This window comes from Neophocaena asiaeorientalis, unplaced genomic scaffold (genome assembly GCF_003031525.2).
Source record: "Neophocaena asiaeorientalis asiaeorientalis breed wild unplaced genomic scaffold, Neophocaena_asiaeorientalis_V1.1 scaffold597, whole genome shotgun sequence".
Lineage (NCBI taxonomy): Eukaryota > Metazoa > Chordata > Mammalia > Artiodactyla > Phocoenidae > Neophocaena > Neophocaena asiaeorientalis.
The window spans coordinates 2,069,577-2,086,217 of record NW_020172664.1 but is presented as its reverse complement, the minus strand read 5'-3'; the positions used below and the strand labels follow the sequence as shown (position 1 = coordinate 2,086,217).

The 16,641-nt window shown below is 37.9% G+C and overlaps 1 protein-coding gene across 1 annotated transcript in view; it reads left to right on the top strand.

Moving 5' to 3' along the window:
- Positions 1-16,641, top strand: part of BTAF1 (B-TFIID TATA-box binding protein associated factor 1) — a 90,141-nt gene that overhangs the window by 63,704 nt on the left and 9,796 nt on the right. Inside the window, exons 22-32 of the mRNA XM_024739534.1 lie at positions 842-995; positions 1,425-1,534; positions 2,920-3,121; positions 4,501-4,649; positions 10,024-10,176; positions 10,405-10,526; positions 10,616-10,783; positions 12,907-12,984; positions 13,115-13,244; positions 15,396-15,537; positions 15,684-15,814. Of these exons, the coding sequence (XP_024595302.1) occupies positions 842-995; positions 1,425-1,534; positions 2,920-3,121; positions 4,501-4,649; positions 10,024-10,176; positions 10,405-10,526; positions 10,616-10,783; positions 12,907-12,984; positions 13,115-13,244; positions 15,396-15,537; positions 15,684-15,814 (1,539 nt within the window). The remainder of the gene's footprint in view (positions 1-841; positions 996-1,424; positions 1,535-2,919; positions 3,122-4,500; positions 4,650-10,023; positions 10,177-10,404; positions 10,527-10,615; positions 10,784-12,906; positions 12,985-13,114; positions 13,245-15,395; positions 15,538-15,683; positions 15,815-16,641) is intronic.

Sequence of the window (16,641 nt, the reverse complement as noted above, 5' to 3'; positions counted from 1 at the left end):
TGTGTATATTTCTTTTAAAATATTCTGTGAATGAAGGTTTTTTCACTATCTATATTCTTCCCATAATTTTAATCAAAAATTTATTGTAGTTTTAATATCTATACTTACATGGTTTACATAGTTCCTTCATTTAAAAATATATATGTATCTTTCTGGGGGGACAGTTTCTTTTCTATTTAATTATAATTAAATTACTGGGCTTCCCTGGTGGCGCAGTGGTTGGGAGTCCGCCTGCCGATGCAGGGGACACGGGTTCGTGCCCCGGTCCAGGAGGATCCTGCATGCTGCGGAGCGGCTGGGGCTGTGGGGCCTGGCCGCTGAGCCTGCGCGTCCGGAGCCTGTGCTCCGCAACGGGAGAGGCCACAACAGAGAGGCCCACGTACTGCAAAAAAAAAAAAAAAATACTGCTAAGTAAGAGGTTATTAATCTTGTGGTTAAATTAAATAGATGCTCATATTCTATCCCTTAAGCAAATATAAATAAGGGCCCATCATTTTATCTCCTTTTCCTCTCTCTACCTGTTTCTTTGGGGTGGAGAGAAGAAAAAAACATGTTACTTAGAACTGTCTCTAGAAACAGCACATATTTGTCTATTCCTTATCTCCAAGCCCCCGAAAGTATTTTACTTCGGATGTGAAAATCTAGTTAGGGATTTTATGCCCATGTAAGTTTAATTATTGAGAAATGTTTATAGTTATGGTAAATATGTCCAGTAATTGCTTAATTAGTTAATGGTAACACTGTGAATTCTTAGGTAGTGACTTTTAAATTATCTTAATAACATTTCAAATGCATTATACTTTTTTCTCAAATTTCGTTTTCAACTAACATTGAATTTTAGGCCCAGAAGCCTTACCTGGTACAACGGAGAGGAGCTGAATTTGCCTTGACAACTATAGTGAAGCATTTTGGTGGTGAAATGACAGTGAAGTTACCACATCTCTGGGATGCTATGGTTGGTCCATTGAGGAATACAATCGACATAAATAATTTTGGTGTGTACATATTTTTCCGAGTTGCATTTTAAACAAATTTCAGTATATATTCATTACGTATGTCCTTATAAAATAACAATGCCTATACCTGTTTATCCCAGGCCAGCTGGTAAGTTTTTAAATGGAAGGTTGGTACAAACATTTAATTTATTTTCATGTCATTTTGCATACTTTTTGCTTTTTACTTTTTCTATTACATATTTAGAAACAGATATTTGAAATGGATCATTATGTTAAACATCTTTAGTTGCTTTAGGTGTAGTACCTCAGCAGTTAAATTAAGGGCATGGTATTTCATTTTACATTATAAAGCAAAATAGACTCTCCCACAGTACTTGGGGGAGTGCTAAAACTTTCTGTGGGCTCTAGATTTTAAAGAATTATTTGCAAGGTAAGGTAATATGCACTTAAATCAATATGTTTTAATAGATGGAAAGTCCCTCCTGGAAAAGGGAGATGGCCCTGCCCAAGAACTGGTGAATTCTCTGCAAGTTTTTGAAACAGCAGCAGTGTCAATGGATTCTGAGCTTCATCCCTTGGTAACTAACTAATGCAAGTGTAGTTTTTTTTCCTAGTAAAACAAGTAGTCTTATTAGACTTAAGGCTTGAATGAAAAGTGCAACTTTGATGTCATCTCTTATAATTGCATTTTCTTTTATATGCTATATCTAGATTCCTTCTTTCCTGACAACTCAACTCTTATGGGCTTTGAGGCAGAGCTGGGTGCATGAATGATAGAAAACCCACTCTGGGAGCTTAGAATACAGGGCAGTAGGGACAGGGCTCTGATGACACAGAAGCCAGGTGTAAACAGGAAAGAAAGCCGCATCCCTATTCATCTATACCATCTTAATAATATAGTCTAGGAAAGGAAGAGTACATGAAATAAAACCTCTTTCCAAGATAAATGTAATGGTAGAAGGAAGTTACCTCTCAGAGATGAAACTAGTCAGTGGCAAAGATAGAACCTGGGTTTATTTTTTGACTGTTAAAATATCTCTTACCAAAAAATTGGAACAGAGGGAGGAGGAACATAGACTAGAGAATTAATTGTCTGGTTTTTCCATTGAAGAAAGTATTACTCTTTCCGTATAACTGCAATAGGAAGCTCTCTGCAGTTTATAACATTGTGAAGGGTGCTATCTCCAATTCTCTATTCCCATCTAATATAAGAGGGAGAATCTAGGAGAGAGTAGAGAAGAGTGAAATTTTTCTGTTTATATAGCAATAAAGCATATTCTTGTTAAATTTTGCGGATTTATCATTAGTAAAGAAGGGCAGAATCCTTTATATGCTCATCCTCCGTGATCAACAGCATGCATTCAGCTGAGCTGTAAGGCTAGTCTGTTGAGCAAGTACCTGGATCTCATGAGCATTAATCCTGGCTTCCATGCAGCCGACATTTAATAATGGGATATGTTGTGGTCTTGTGATCATATTGCCTTTGGTAAGCCAGGAAGTTAAAGTGGAAAATACCTACCAAAGTATAGTGCCCAGAACAAAATCGAGATCACTCAACCCAGTGAATAAAAAAGTATGTACCTAAAACTAAGCCATATTGGGAGGGGGCTGATGATGTGTGGTGTCATTTTCCCACCCTCAGTAGGAGATTTTTACAAGTCCCTTTGATGCGTTCCCTGCTAATTTTGGAAAGAATTGAGTGTTCCCTGATGCCTAAGAGGATATTGAACAGGGGAGAAGTTCTGCACCTTTCTATTCTTTTTAAAAGCATTATAATAACAACTTAGATTTAAATTTTTATTGAGGATGTTTTGACAGTAATGTTTTGAGGTAATTGGAGATATTCTTGGATTTAGAGTTACTTAGAATATTGAGAGCCTCTGAGTATGGGCCGTTATAGTTATATTTTAAACAGTAGATTCCCTAATGAGTGTTCTGATTATCTTAAACTTTTTGTTTTTAGTTGGTACAGCATTTGCCTCATCTTTATATGTGCCTTCAGTACCCCAGCACTGCAGTGAGGCACATGGCTGCTCGTTGTATAGGCGTCATGAGCAAAATAGGTACCATGGAAACAATGAATATTTTTTTGGAGAAGGTTCTTCCATGGCTGGGAGCAATTGATGACAATATCAAACAAGAGGGTGCAATTGAAGCACTTGCCTGTATCCTTTTTTATTTTGACAAACTATTCAGAAATTATATTCATTTTATTTAAGGATGACTAAAATAAAATTTATTCAAATATGCACAGGGATTCCCTGGTGGTCCAGTGGTTAGGACTCCATGCTTTCACTGCTGAGGGCATGGGTTTGATCCCTGGTCAGAGAACTAAGATCCCGCAAGCTGCGCAGTGCAGCAAAAACAAAACAAAACAGAACAAAAACAAATACGCACATAACCTGCCTTGTTCCAAAAACAAACCTACTTTTTTAGATTTTATTTTGAAGTGTATTTTTATTACATTATAATACATTATAAATATATTTACATTTGATTATGAAAATATTCACACAGAAAGTCTGAAGAATTACTATTAATTTTAAGAGATCTTTTTACAGGCAAAAATTTTATGTACCTCATGAACTATTTATCTAGTAACTAATCTGTTTATTTGGTTTATAATCAATTTTTTAAAATATTAATCAGATATAGGTAGTTCTTATAAACATATTATGTTTGCTTTGTTCATTACTTGGGTAGAAAATGACTAAGTATATACTAAATAACTAGAAATATACAGGCAAGCTTATTTATTTATTATTATTATCATTCTTTGCGGTACACGGGCCTCTCACTGTTGAGACCTCTCCCGTTGTGGAGCACAGGCTCTGGACGCGCAGGCTCAGCGGCCATGGCTCACGGGCCCAGCCGCTCCACGGCATGTGGGATCTTCCCGGACCGGGGCACGAACCCACGTCCCCTGCATCGGCAGGCAGACTCTCAACCACTGCGCCACCAAGGAAGCCCTACAGGCGAGCTTTTACCAAGGGTATGGCATCCACTGACATTCTTTTCTCGAAATAACCCGAAAGATATTTCGGTATAAGAGCAAGAAAGACGGGTGGAGATCAAATCCGTTAGAAACTCTGGCTCAGAAATGCTAAAGATTACAGGAGGACTGAACTCACTGGGCCTGCTATGTCCAGTTTAAGATTGTTGAGATGTTGGTGGGAAATTTGGAATTAATCTTTGACGCTGAGTTGTGCTCCCTTGCTTGCAATTGTAACTCAATTTTGGTATGGGAATTCTAGAAACTTGTAGGAATTTCTCTATGGAAAAAAGTCTTATTAATAAAGTTACCTCCAGCCTTCCTCAGGTGAAAAACATCATTTTATCTTCTTAATCATGAGAAAGTTACATAATGTTCACAAAGGAGTAACATTGTACAAATGCTGTTATAGTTGAATCATAGACCTTGAGGGACAGTCAGTTCTTCATAATACAGGTGAGAAAATGAGGAACTGTTTTAGAAGTCATGGTCTTAGTTTATGAAAACATCTACCTTGGAACCAGTTGGAAATTTCCTTAATAACTTACTCAGGTGTAATGGAACAACTGGATGTTGGTATTGTTCCATATATTGTCCTTTTAGTCGTGCCTGTGTTGGGAAGAATGAGTGATCAGACGGACAGTGTAAGATTCATGGCTACACAGTGCTTTGCAACACTAATTAGACTCATGCCACTTGAGGTAAGTTGAAGATACTTGGTTTATGGACTTAATGTTTTCAGTAACTTCATAGTAATTGTAACCCTTTTTAAAGAACATGTCAGGTTTAAAAAAAGATTTGAATATGTTTATGTTATAAGTGTTAAGAATTTTATGCTTTAATGGGTAATTTTTTTTCAACACAGTGTTTTACATAAAACTATGGTTCTGGGACTTCCCTGGCAGTCTAGTGGTTAAGACCCCACTGCAGGGGGCACGGGTTCAATCGGGGAACTAGGATCCCACATGCCACACGACACGGCCAAAAATTTAAAAAACAAACAAAAACTATGGTTCCTAAAAGAATGATAATTCAATGATGCTCTTCTAGAAATAGAATTGTTCCTAAGTATCCCTGGTAACATCTATGTAAAGATTCTGTTCTGAAGTTTACGTGAAAGGTAAATTTGAAAGATAGTAATTGAAAGTGTAAAAAGCAAATGATGTCTCTGTTGGATTATGGAGAAAGCAGACTAGAAGGCTGAAGTTAGAGAATTTTGGAGTATATTCATGCTACAGAAATAATATATGTGGCCAATGGGGGAAATAGAAGTGCCTTGAAGCAAGGGAAAAGCCAGGACCCTTCCACTTAGCCACTTACATATTTTTATGGGATTTTTGTAATTCAGGAAGTAAGTATATATGCAGTTCATCCGTGTTGTAGTATGTCAGTAGCTCCTTTTGGGTGTGTTTAGAGTATTACTGGCCAAATAATACTCTATTTTATGGAGACACCACATTTTGTTTATCCATTCACCAGTTGATGGACATTTGGCTTATTACCAGCTTTTGGCTATTATGAGTAATGCTGCTATGAACGTGCACTTTGTGCACTTATAAAGTCTTTGTGTGGATGCATGCTTTTATTTCTTTCCTTTAATTAATTAATTTATTTTTGGCTGCGTTGGGTCTTTGTTGCTGCGCGCAGGCTTTCTTTAGTTGCGGCGAGCGAGGGGCTACTCTTCGTTGTGGCGCACGGGCTTCTCGTTGCAGTGGCTTCTCTTGTTGCAGAGGACAGGCTGTAGGCACACAGGCTTCAGTAATTGTGGCACACAGGCTAAGTAGTTGTGGTGCACGGGCTTAGTTCCTCTGCAGCATGTGGGATCTCCCTGGTCCAGGGCTCGAACCTGTGTCCCCTGCATTGACAGGTGTATTCTTAACCACAGCGTCACCAGGGAAGCCCCAGAACATGGATTCTTAACCACTGGACCGCCAGAGAAGTCCCTGCTTTTATTTCTTTTGAGCAGATATTTAGGAGTGGAATTACTGGATCATATCATGTTTAACTTTTTAAGAAACTGCCAAACTATTTTACCCAGAGTAACTCTACCATTTTATATTTCCACCAGCAAAATACAAGCGTAAGTTGGATGATAGCCTCTCTGAAAAAAAAAAAAAATTGGCTATATCTGGTAAAGTTGAAGATTCCCATCCCAATGACCCATCAAATCTATGCTAGGTATATATCCTAGAGAAATTCAGAATACATCCAAGACACACCTTCAAGAATACTATTTGTACCATTATTTATAGTAGTCTAAAACCACTCAGCTACTCATTATCTTTAGATATGTTAACTGGATTATTATACTGCAATAAGAACGAACAAAGTACAGATACATACGACAATTAGTGAATCCTTAACGTAAGATTCTATTTCTATGACGTTCAAAAATAGGCAAAAGTACATGGGATGCATACCTAGGTGATAAAGGTATAAAGAAAGGTAAAAAAGAAACTGCCATGAAAAGTCAGGAAAATGATTACCTCTTGAGGAAAGGAGAGTGGGTTATCACTGGGAAGGAGCTTACAGGATCTTGTAGGATGATGGCAGGGCTGTTTTTCTTAATCAGGCAGTAGTTAGAGAGCTGTTTGTTTTCTAATTTATTGATCTGTACCTTTGTTTATATATTTCTCTGCATGAATATTTTTTCCACAATATGTTAAAATAACCACTGTGACTAAAAAAATACTAGACTACTGTATCAAAAGACCCAAGTGACATTTCCTGAATTGTTTCCATCCTCTGCTTCCTAGGTCTTATTCATATCCTTTAACTTTTGGGCCTTGCATCATCTTATCTGTAAACTAAGTTGATTATGCTTTGTCCCCTTGGTCTTTTTTGGAATTGAAATCAATGAGTGATGAGAAACCATCATGTGTTCTTTGAGCAAAGGAGTAGATGATGAAAGCAGTGTTTTAGGAAAATCAGTTTAATAGCTGTTTGAATGTGGATTAGAATGTAAGTGCCCCCAGAGCCCAGATCCACTGTGAGGTGATAAAGAGTCTAAACTACTTTTTTTTTAAGGGAGAATAACAGTACTTGATAACAAGTTGGCAAAGAAAAGAGATTTTGAACTTTAGAGATTGAGAAAAGATTGATGAGATTCCCTTTGATAGATGTGAAAATTACAAGGATGTGATGCATATTTTGCTTCCAGCCATGATAAAACAGATTTATCCTCCTACCTTAACTTAGAAAAACAGACAAAATGAATCAAACAATGGATTTCAGACATTGAACAACAAGGGAACAAATGAAATGCCCTAGCTTACTGCCTGGAGTGAGTTTCCAGACCATAGGACAGGGAAGTGAAACCTAAACAGAGGCTAGCAGAGTCAGAGTGCAGAGAGGACAAGATGGGTAGAATTTGCAAGGCAGAGTACCCGAGAGGAAGTAGCTGCACAGAGAGGAAGCTCCAGAGGTCCACACAAAGGCTGAGTATTCGTTCATCTGTGCATATGTATGAGAATATGTTTGAGACTGGGGGGAAAAATCAGAAAGGAGTAGGTGGAACAATTCCCAGAGCTCACACAGGGTCAAGAATAGGTATTTCCCCCAAGCTGAGTCAGAGGACCTACCATATAGGGCACTGAGTACAGTCCTTAGAAGTATATTGCCTGAGTAGCAGGGCCAAATTAACCCTTGACAGAAGACTGATTTGAACGCACCTTAATAAAGCTTAAAAGCAAGCCTGAAAAGGATCAAATTGGTTTCAGGTAATTTAACTATATCCCCAAAAGAAAAAACTGTTTAACCCCCAAAAGTTCAGCACCCAACAGCGTAAAACTTACGACGTTTAGCACCCATCAGAAAATTGACCAGAGGGAGTTCCCTGGTGGCCTAGTGGTTAGGATTCCAGGCTTTCATTGCCATGGCCAGGTTTCAATCTCTGCTCAGGGAACTGAGATCCTGCCCCCCCCAAAAAAAGTTAACCAGGAGAAAAGTCAGTCAATAGAAGCACACCCTGAAATGACCCAGATAATAGAATTAGTATACAAGGACATTAAAATATGCTCCATATGTTCAAGAAGGTAGAGGGAAAGCATGAGTGTGATAAGGAGCAAAATGGAAGACATAAGAACAACCCAAATTGAACTTCTTGAGTTGAAAGATATAATTACAAATAAAAACACACTGGATAGGATTAATAGCAGATTAGATGCTATGAGTTTGAAGATGCAGCAATAGAAACAAGAATGTCATGCAAGTTAATTCCTGTTTCACTTTATCTTGATTTGCTCTGCCCCATCTTCATAGGAAGAATCATGTACTTTTCAGTCAAGGATTCAGAGAATATAAACCAGTGGTTTTGATAGAAGCTTTAATTCCTTGCGCTATTAGTAACTCTTGCAGCTTTTATAGGAATTGGGGTGAGGAAGATACTCAAAGGAAGGGTTCCTGGCACTAAACAGTATTTATGAATCCTAATCGTTGTTAGGAAATGTCCCTATTGTATGGCCTTATATCTGGTGGTCATTTATTAAAAGGTCCATGAGGATAAATGTTTGAAGATTTCTTACTTATAAAGCACTGTGCAGAAAGGCTTCGTTTTGATGGTTGTCATTATGGTATTAGATGTGTTAAAATGTTAGTTTCTATCTTACTTGACAAAGTTGTTAATTCTAAAACCTTTTGAGGGAATTCCCTGGCGGTCCAGTGGTTAGGACTCTGCGCTTCCACTGCAGGGGGCACAGGTTTGATCCCTGGTTGGGGAACTAAGATCCCTCGAGCCCTGCAGCGCAGCAAAAAAAAAAAAAAAACCTTCTGAAAATATAACATGCAATCATCTTAAGACTCAGTGTATACACCTCACTCCTGATACTATTTCTGGTATTATAAGGAACATATATTTTAATTGAATTTAATTGAAGTTCTTTTCTGAGAATTTTACATTTCTTAACTTTCACTTTACATTTCTTTTTTTTTCTTTTTTCTTTTTTTTTTGTGATACGCGGGCCTCTCACTGTTGTGGCCTCTCCCGTTGCGGAGCACAGGCTCCGGATGTGCAGGCTCAGTGGCCATGGCTCACGGGCCCAGCCGCTCCGTGGCATGTGGGATCTTCCCGGACCGGGGCACGAACCCATGTCCCCCACATTGGCAGGCGGACTCTCAACCACTGCGCCACCAGGGAAGCCCCCAAGGACATTCTTAAGTGAAACCAACTTTAAAAAAAAGCTGGTGTTGACCACCTAGAGGGGTGGGATAGGGAGGGAGGGAGGGAGGGAGACATAAGAGGGAAGAGATATGGGAACATATGTATATGTATAACTGATTCACTTCGTTATAAAGCAGAAACTAACACACCATTGTAAAGCAATTATACTTCAATAAAGATGTAAAAAAAAAAACCTACAGCAAAAAAAAAAAATATATAAAAAAAAAAAAAAGCTGGTGGATGGCTGTGAGGAATACTACAGTGACTACCAGTACACTTGGTGACATTGCCTTGATTCTTTCTGAGGCACAAGCAGTTTTGCCCATTATTTTTGTGCATCAGAACAAATGTCAACACAGTGAAAAAAGTAATGTCTCTCTTTTGTTATGAAATAGTTGACGTCAATAACCCTTTGAAAAGGTCTTAGAAATCCTGAGGGGTCTGCAGACCACATTTTGAGAACCAATACCCTGGGGTATCATAACCCTAAAATTGAGAAGCTCCAGTAACAGGATTTCACTTAAAATAAACTGTACAATTTTATTTGCCTCTTTATCAAGTAATGCCATGGTACTGGAAAAAATAAATTGTAGCTGTGTTCTTTAAAATATCTCAAATGTGTTTATTTAGTAGTCTCATTATAGCACTTTTAATACCTGTCAAATTCTTAAATATTTGTCTTCCAGTCTTTAAAATCATACTATTTTTGAATTGCTTTTTTCTCTGCATTTATATATATATACATATATATGTTTTATTTTTGGTATTCTTTATAATTGAAGTATAGTTGGTTTACAATATTGTGTTATCTCTGCATTTGTATTTTGATAAGATGTGAAATGATTTCATAATCTGAGGATGGAAAAATTAATAAATAGTAGCAAATAGTTTTAATACACTTTAAAAAACAATTTTAGGCAGGCATTCCAGACCCTCCAAATATGTCAGAAGAATTAATCCAGTTGAAAGCCAAGGAACGACACTTTTTGGAGCAATTGTTAGATGGGAAAAAATTAGAAAATTACAAGATTCCAGTACCAATCAATGCTGAACTCAGAAAATATCAGCAGGTAAAGTTTTATACTTATAAATAGTGACTATTCCTTGTAAATGTGCCTTAAAGAGTTTAAAAATTGATTTATTAATTCAGTTCTTCTGTCTAGTGTCTTATACCCATTTATTTCTCATTGCCTGTAAAAATACAGATTTTTTGGTCTGTGTAAACATGTTCTTTACAAGAAAAAATTTGTTATGATCTGTTCACATTTATCATTTTTCTTTTTCTCCCAACCTTTCAGGATGGTGTGAACTGGTTAGCATTTCTTAATAAGTATAAGCTTCATGGAATTCTGTGTGATGACATGGGTTTAGGAAAAACTTTACAGTCCATCTGCATTCTAGCAGGAGATCATTGTCACAGGTAATTTTAAATGTTATTTTAAAAGAAGGCTTTCAGGTGCTGAGCAGTTTAAACGAACTGGTTAATTCCTTGTGTTTTGCTGTCTAAAGGGCCCAGGAATATGCAAGATCAAAATTGGCAGAATGTATGCCACTTCCTTCCTTGGTGGTTTGTCCGCCAACATTAACAGGTCATTGGGTGGATGAAGTAGGTAAATTTTGCTCCAGAGAATATCTCAATCCATTGCATTATACTGGACCTCCCACTGAAAGAATAAGGTAAGAACTATCCAACAAAAAAATGTTTTATCTTTTGCTTTAAGTAGTTTGGAAGAATAAAATCGATTAAAAATGAATTCTAGTTAGCTTTTTTGGTTGTCAGACATAGGAACTTACTTATTTAAGAAAGGTAAGTGAATAATAAAGATATAATCAGTGAGACTCATCAAAATTCAAGGACTTTAGCCATTGTTAACAATCAGTTGGGCTTTCTAAGTTTTGGAGCCAGGAAACTGTCAGGAACCAAAACCATTCTCTATGCCTTTCTTGGAAGTCTTCTGATCATAGTATCTTCTAGGTGCTTCTGTTGTATCGTCATTTTCTACTCACTTTCCCGAAGTGCTCCCTCTTTCTTCTTCTCTCTCCTCAAAAATGCTTTTTGGGGGCTTCCCTGGTGGCGCAGTGGTTGGGAGCCCGCCTGCCGATGCAGGGGACGCGGGTTCGTGCCCCGGTCTGGGAGGATCCCACGTGCCGCGGAGCGGCTGGGCCCGTGAGCCATGGCCGCTGAGCCTGCGCGTCCGGAGCCTGTGCTCCACAACGGGAGAGACCACAACAGTGAGAGGCCCGCGTACCATAAAAAAAAAAAAAAAAAAAAGCTTTTTGGTCCACAGTGGCTTGCTCTAGTTGCCCTGATACCACAGAAACGCTAGAGTTCTATTAGTTTTACCTTCTGTCTATCAACTAGTACATCTCTGTTCCTAAATACAAATGTTGAAGGGTGGTATATCATTGATTTCAGTTCATCTTTTTTTAAAATAAATTTATTTATTTATTTTTGGCTACACTGAGTCTTCATTGCTGCACACGGGCTTTTCTCTAGGTGCGGCGAGCAGGGGCAACTCTTCGGTGTGGTGCGTGGGCTTCTCATTGCTGTGGCTTCTCTTGTTGCAGAGCATGGGCTGTAGGTGCACAGGCTTCAGTAGTTGTGGCACACGGGCTCAGTAGTTGTGGCGCATGGGCTTAGTTGCTCTGTGGCATGTGGGATCTTCCCGGACCAGGGCTCAAACCCGTGTCTCCTGAATTGGCAAGCGGATTCTTAACCACCGTGCCATGAGGAAAGCCCTGATTTCAGTTAATCCTTTAAAGCTTGGATGGTCATAGATTGCTGATTAGTCCATAGATTTGCTGCCCTTCTGTTAATAATAGCTAACATATATTGAGCACTTACTGGCTAGGCATTATTCTAAGCAGTTTTATTTACATTTAGGTAAAATTGTGTATTCTCATAATTACCTTATGAGGTATGGGTACTATTATTCCCAGTTTGCAGATGAGGAGTCCAAGACATGGGGTCTGGGAACAAGGTCACTCAGCTAATTAAATGAAGATTGGAACACAGGCAGCTCAACAGCTTGTACTCTTAAAGAATTTATTGTAAAAGAATTCATCCATTTACAAGTGGTAGAAGCTCAGCTCAGACTAGCTTAAGCAAATGGCAAATTCATTAATTAAATTGAGAATCTCAGGGGGTGAATTCTTGCTTCAGGTACATCTAATTTACTATTCTTCCCCACGTATAACTTGTTCTGTCGATGTCTACTGGACTTCAGTCTACTGTTGGTAGGTAAGATGACCATGGGCATTCTCCTAGCTTGGCAACTATAATAAACAGAAATCTTCTCTCTCCCATCATGAATATATCAGTACCTGAGATGACTGACTGGCCTTGACTGGGTCATGCCCCCAAACCAGTCTTTGTGGTCAGGGGATAAAATATTGTGAATGGCTTGACCTGATTAAAATGCTTCATCTCTTTGGTGACTATGAGGACGTGTGATTGATAGCTCCCCCTCTACCCCCGAGCACAACATGGAATGGTGAAGGAATAGTGAGTGCCTCCAAGGAAGAGGTGTTGGCAAATAAAGTTAAAATGACCTCCACATTTTGAGTCAGGTACCTGTCTCTTTTCTAATCAGACTGAGTTAGGGCAACAAGGCCAAGTCATAAGAAGAATGGCCTTCAGGTGTCAGGGTCATGGATGTAGAGTAAGCAGAAGGGAATATTGGGCTTAGTAGGTAGATTGAAAGCACTTTATACAATGGCATCTGTGGTTTTCCCTTTGAAAGCATATTATAAACTTTGCAGATTCCCCATTTTGTAATCTTATGTATTTTTAAATACAGGTTACAGCATCAGGTGAAAAGGCACAATCTGATAGTGGCTTCATATGATGTTGTGAGAAACGACATAGATTTCTTTAGGTAAGAATTAAACTTTTTTAAAGAAAGACTTAGTATCAAATTCAGAGAGACTTAGTATTTTCCTGCCTCAAAGACTTCATATTGTTCCTGACATATAGTAAAAGATGCTAACATTTTTGTTTTTCTTCAGAAATATTAAATTTAACTACTGTATTCTTGATGAAGGCCATGTCATCAAAAATGGAAAAACAAAATTGTCAAAAGCAGTAAAACAACTGACTGCTAATTATAGGATTATTCTTTCTGGAACACCAATCCAGGTAATTATTTACCTTTTTTTTTTTTTTTTTTTTTTTTAATATTTGCCATGTGGAGAGAAGGCTTGGCATTTGACAGTGAATTAAAGAGGTTTTTTTAGTTTATAGGAATGATAATTTCCAATAATTATCTTGCTTTTATAATGGTTCATTTGGTATGTAGCAGTATGTGAGCAAACTAGGTTTTAAATCTCATATTTAAAATGTAATTTTAGGCTATGTAAATATAAGTCTTATAAGACATAAGTCTTCCACATTGGCCATCTTCCTTCTGCAGTATAATACAATCTGATTTAACATTGAGAAGCTAGAGATGATTCAGAGGTGACTCATCATATAGGAGAGGTATGAATACCTGAGATTAGGAAGCAGTTGAAGGAAAGAGATTGTAACAGTTTATCTTAGAAAAGGAAGGAGATGGCTGAGTATGTAGATGCCTTTAGATATTTTTGAAAGATTCTCTTATCTTCCAGAGGAATTGGTTGCAAATGTTCACATCTAGCTTGGATAGCCAAGTCTGATGGGAAGATACCCTCCATCATTCTCCAGTTGGCAGGAGGGTAGACACCAAGTGACCTATAAGATTGCTTCTGACTCTTAAAAAAATGATGGTTCTTTATGTATTTGTTACTTTTCTTTTAAATTTATTTTTGGTGATAGACTGACTACTAAAGTATTATGGTTTTGTCTATTAAGTAAACACTTCAGATTTTAATAACCACAAGAGAGAACGTAATTACAAACATATGAAAATTTAATGGAAGTAAGAAAAAGTACATTTAAAAGGGAAAAAGGGACTTTCCTGGTTGTCCAGTGGTTAAGACTCTGCCCTCCCAGTGCAGGGGGCATGGGTTTGATCCCTGGTTGGGAACTAGGATCCTGCATGCCACATGGCACAGCCTAAATAAATAGATAGGTAAATAGATAGATAGATAAATAAATAAGAGGAAAAAATCACTCTTTAGGTTTGTTTTTTTGTGTGTGTGGGGGGTACACGGGCCTCTCACTGCTGCAGCCTCTCCCATTGCAGAGCACAGGCTCCAGACGCGCAGGCCCAGCAGCCATGGCTCACGGGCCCAGCTGCTCCGCAGCATACTCTTTAGGTTTGATATATCAAGATTTGTTTTGCTTATATGGAAACTTCACAGTATTTTAAAATTGATTATAGCTTTCACAACAAAAGAAGTATTTGTTTGCTTAAAGGCTCTCTTTTCCCCTTCCACACCTCAACAGTTTAGCTCTGAAGCTGTAAGGTGGGTGGGTTTCTGCACCAAACAGCCATGGTAGCCCATGAGTCATGGGGCAGAGCCTAGGTGGGATTAGAAGGGTTTCAGTATAGAATGGCAGCCCAGCATGGTGAGCCACTGCTTGAGCCTGGTGAGGAGGGCTTCTGGAAGGGGTAAACAGATGGGATGGTACCTTAGGATCCACACATACTGGGAAAGCATCTAAAATGAAAAGGTGTTGATTTCTTTTTTTCTTTTTTCATGAAACTCCAACAGAATTGGAAAGAACCTGTGCCTGTTCCTCATGACCCATAAATACTGGGTAGACTTGACCTATAACCAAACTCTTCTAGGTTTTCCTGTGTTGAAGAAATGGTGGTAATTGGCCAAATTTCTTAAATCTTGCTGCTAATCTGAGTCTCAAAGTTAAAAGAATCAGACATGTATTCATCTTTCTCTTCTATTTACTACTTGATGGAACCTACCAGTAGGATTTAAATACCACGGACCAAGGCTTATTCTGGTGGAAGAGACTTGAAAGTTTCCTCCAAATAGGATAGAGTATTTTCTCCAAATTTTACACGTTAAAATATAGACTTATAGAGACTTCCCTGGCTGTCCAGTGGTTAAGACTTTGCCTTTGCAGGGGGTGCGAGTTTGATCCCTGGTCGGGGAGCTAAGATCCCACATGCCTCACGGCCAAAAAACCAAAACAGAAAACAGAAGCAATATTGTAACAAATTCAATAAAGACTTTAAAAGTGGTCCACATCAAAAAAATCTTTAAAATATATGTATATATAGACTTATACCCAAAAATGTGGTGATAATCTATGTCATCACAGTGGGCTTTCATTAATGTTCCATTTTTAAGTGTAAGGAAATAATCCTAGTACACAAGATAACTGGTGTTCCTTTCTTATATTCAGAACAACGTTTTGGAGCTGTGGTCATTATTTGATTTCCTCATGCCAGGATTTTTGGGGACTGAACGCCAGTTTGCTGCACGATATGGTAAACCTATATTAGCAAGTAGGGATGCTCGAAGCTCCAGTCGTGAACAAGAAGCAGGTATGAAAAAGAGATACAGTTATATACTCTGTGCAAGTGAATATAATTTATATCTAACTTTTGGGAAGCCATTTAATCTTATTATTAAGAGAAATTAATAATAATAATAATAAATAGAATTAAGTTAACTCTCTTATTATTAATAGGTGTTCTCGCGATGGATGCACTGCACCGCCAAGTCCTGCCATTTCTTTTGAGAAGAATGAAAGAAGATGTTTTGCAGGATCTACCGCCCAAAATTATTCAAGACTATTACTGTACTCTTAGTACTCTCCAGGTTAGGAATCTGGTGATCGCAATTGTGGTTCTTGGTGGTATGTTTATTAGGGGAATGTTTTGAACAAGCCACAAAAGTATTGAATAAAGGGGATTTAGCCTTTGGTTTATCACTCTAATCTAGCTTCTACTTCCTTAGACTTCAGGAATACTGTTTCAAACAGGTGTAGATAAAACCTAAATGAACCTGTTTGGATATGTAAGTACACATTTGGGTATGTGCATTTTGAATATAGCATTAAAACAAAATCCAGTATCATAATTGCTTTGTTATATATGTCTAGTTAATTGAAAAAGTTGAAAGGTTAAAATGATATAGAAGTAAGCCAATGTTTTATAAGGGCCAGAAGTCTGCCTATAATGTCATATCCTTGCAGCAGCATTATAGGTGTATACATCAGGGCTGAGTTGGGAAGTGGGACCTTGTCCCTTTTAAAGTATTGCCAATAAATTTTCAAAATAAGTATTGGCTTCTGCACAGTTCTGATTTTGTACATAGAGACTATTATCAAAGGAATTTATTGTATGCCTTTCCTTGTGCAGTAATTTTGTAAGGGGAAACTGTCTCTTGTCTTAGTAAGATATGGCCTATAAGCAGAATTTTCTGTTTGAACGTTTACTTTGTGTTCTAGGTTAGTGAGCATCAGTCTGTTTCAGTATTAGAGTTGATTTAGTATGGTCAAATGAAAAAAAGATATACGGACATACCTGGAAAACTGCTGCTTTCCCTCCAGTGTATAGACATTTAACCTTTTAGTATTTATCTATACAACCTGAGTTTAGTGGACAGGACACTAATTTAGATGCTAAGAGCTCTGTGATCATTTA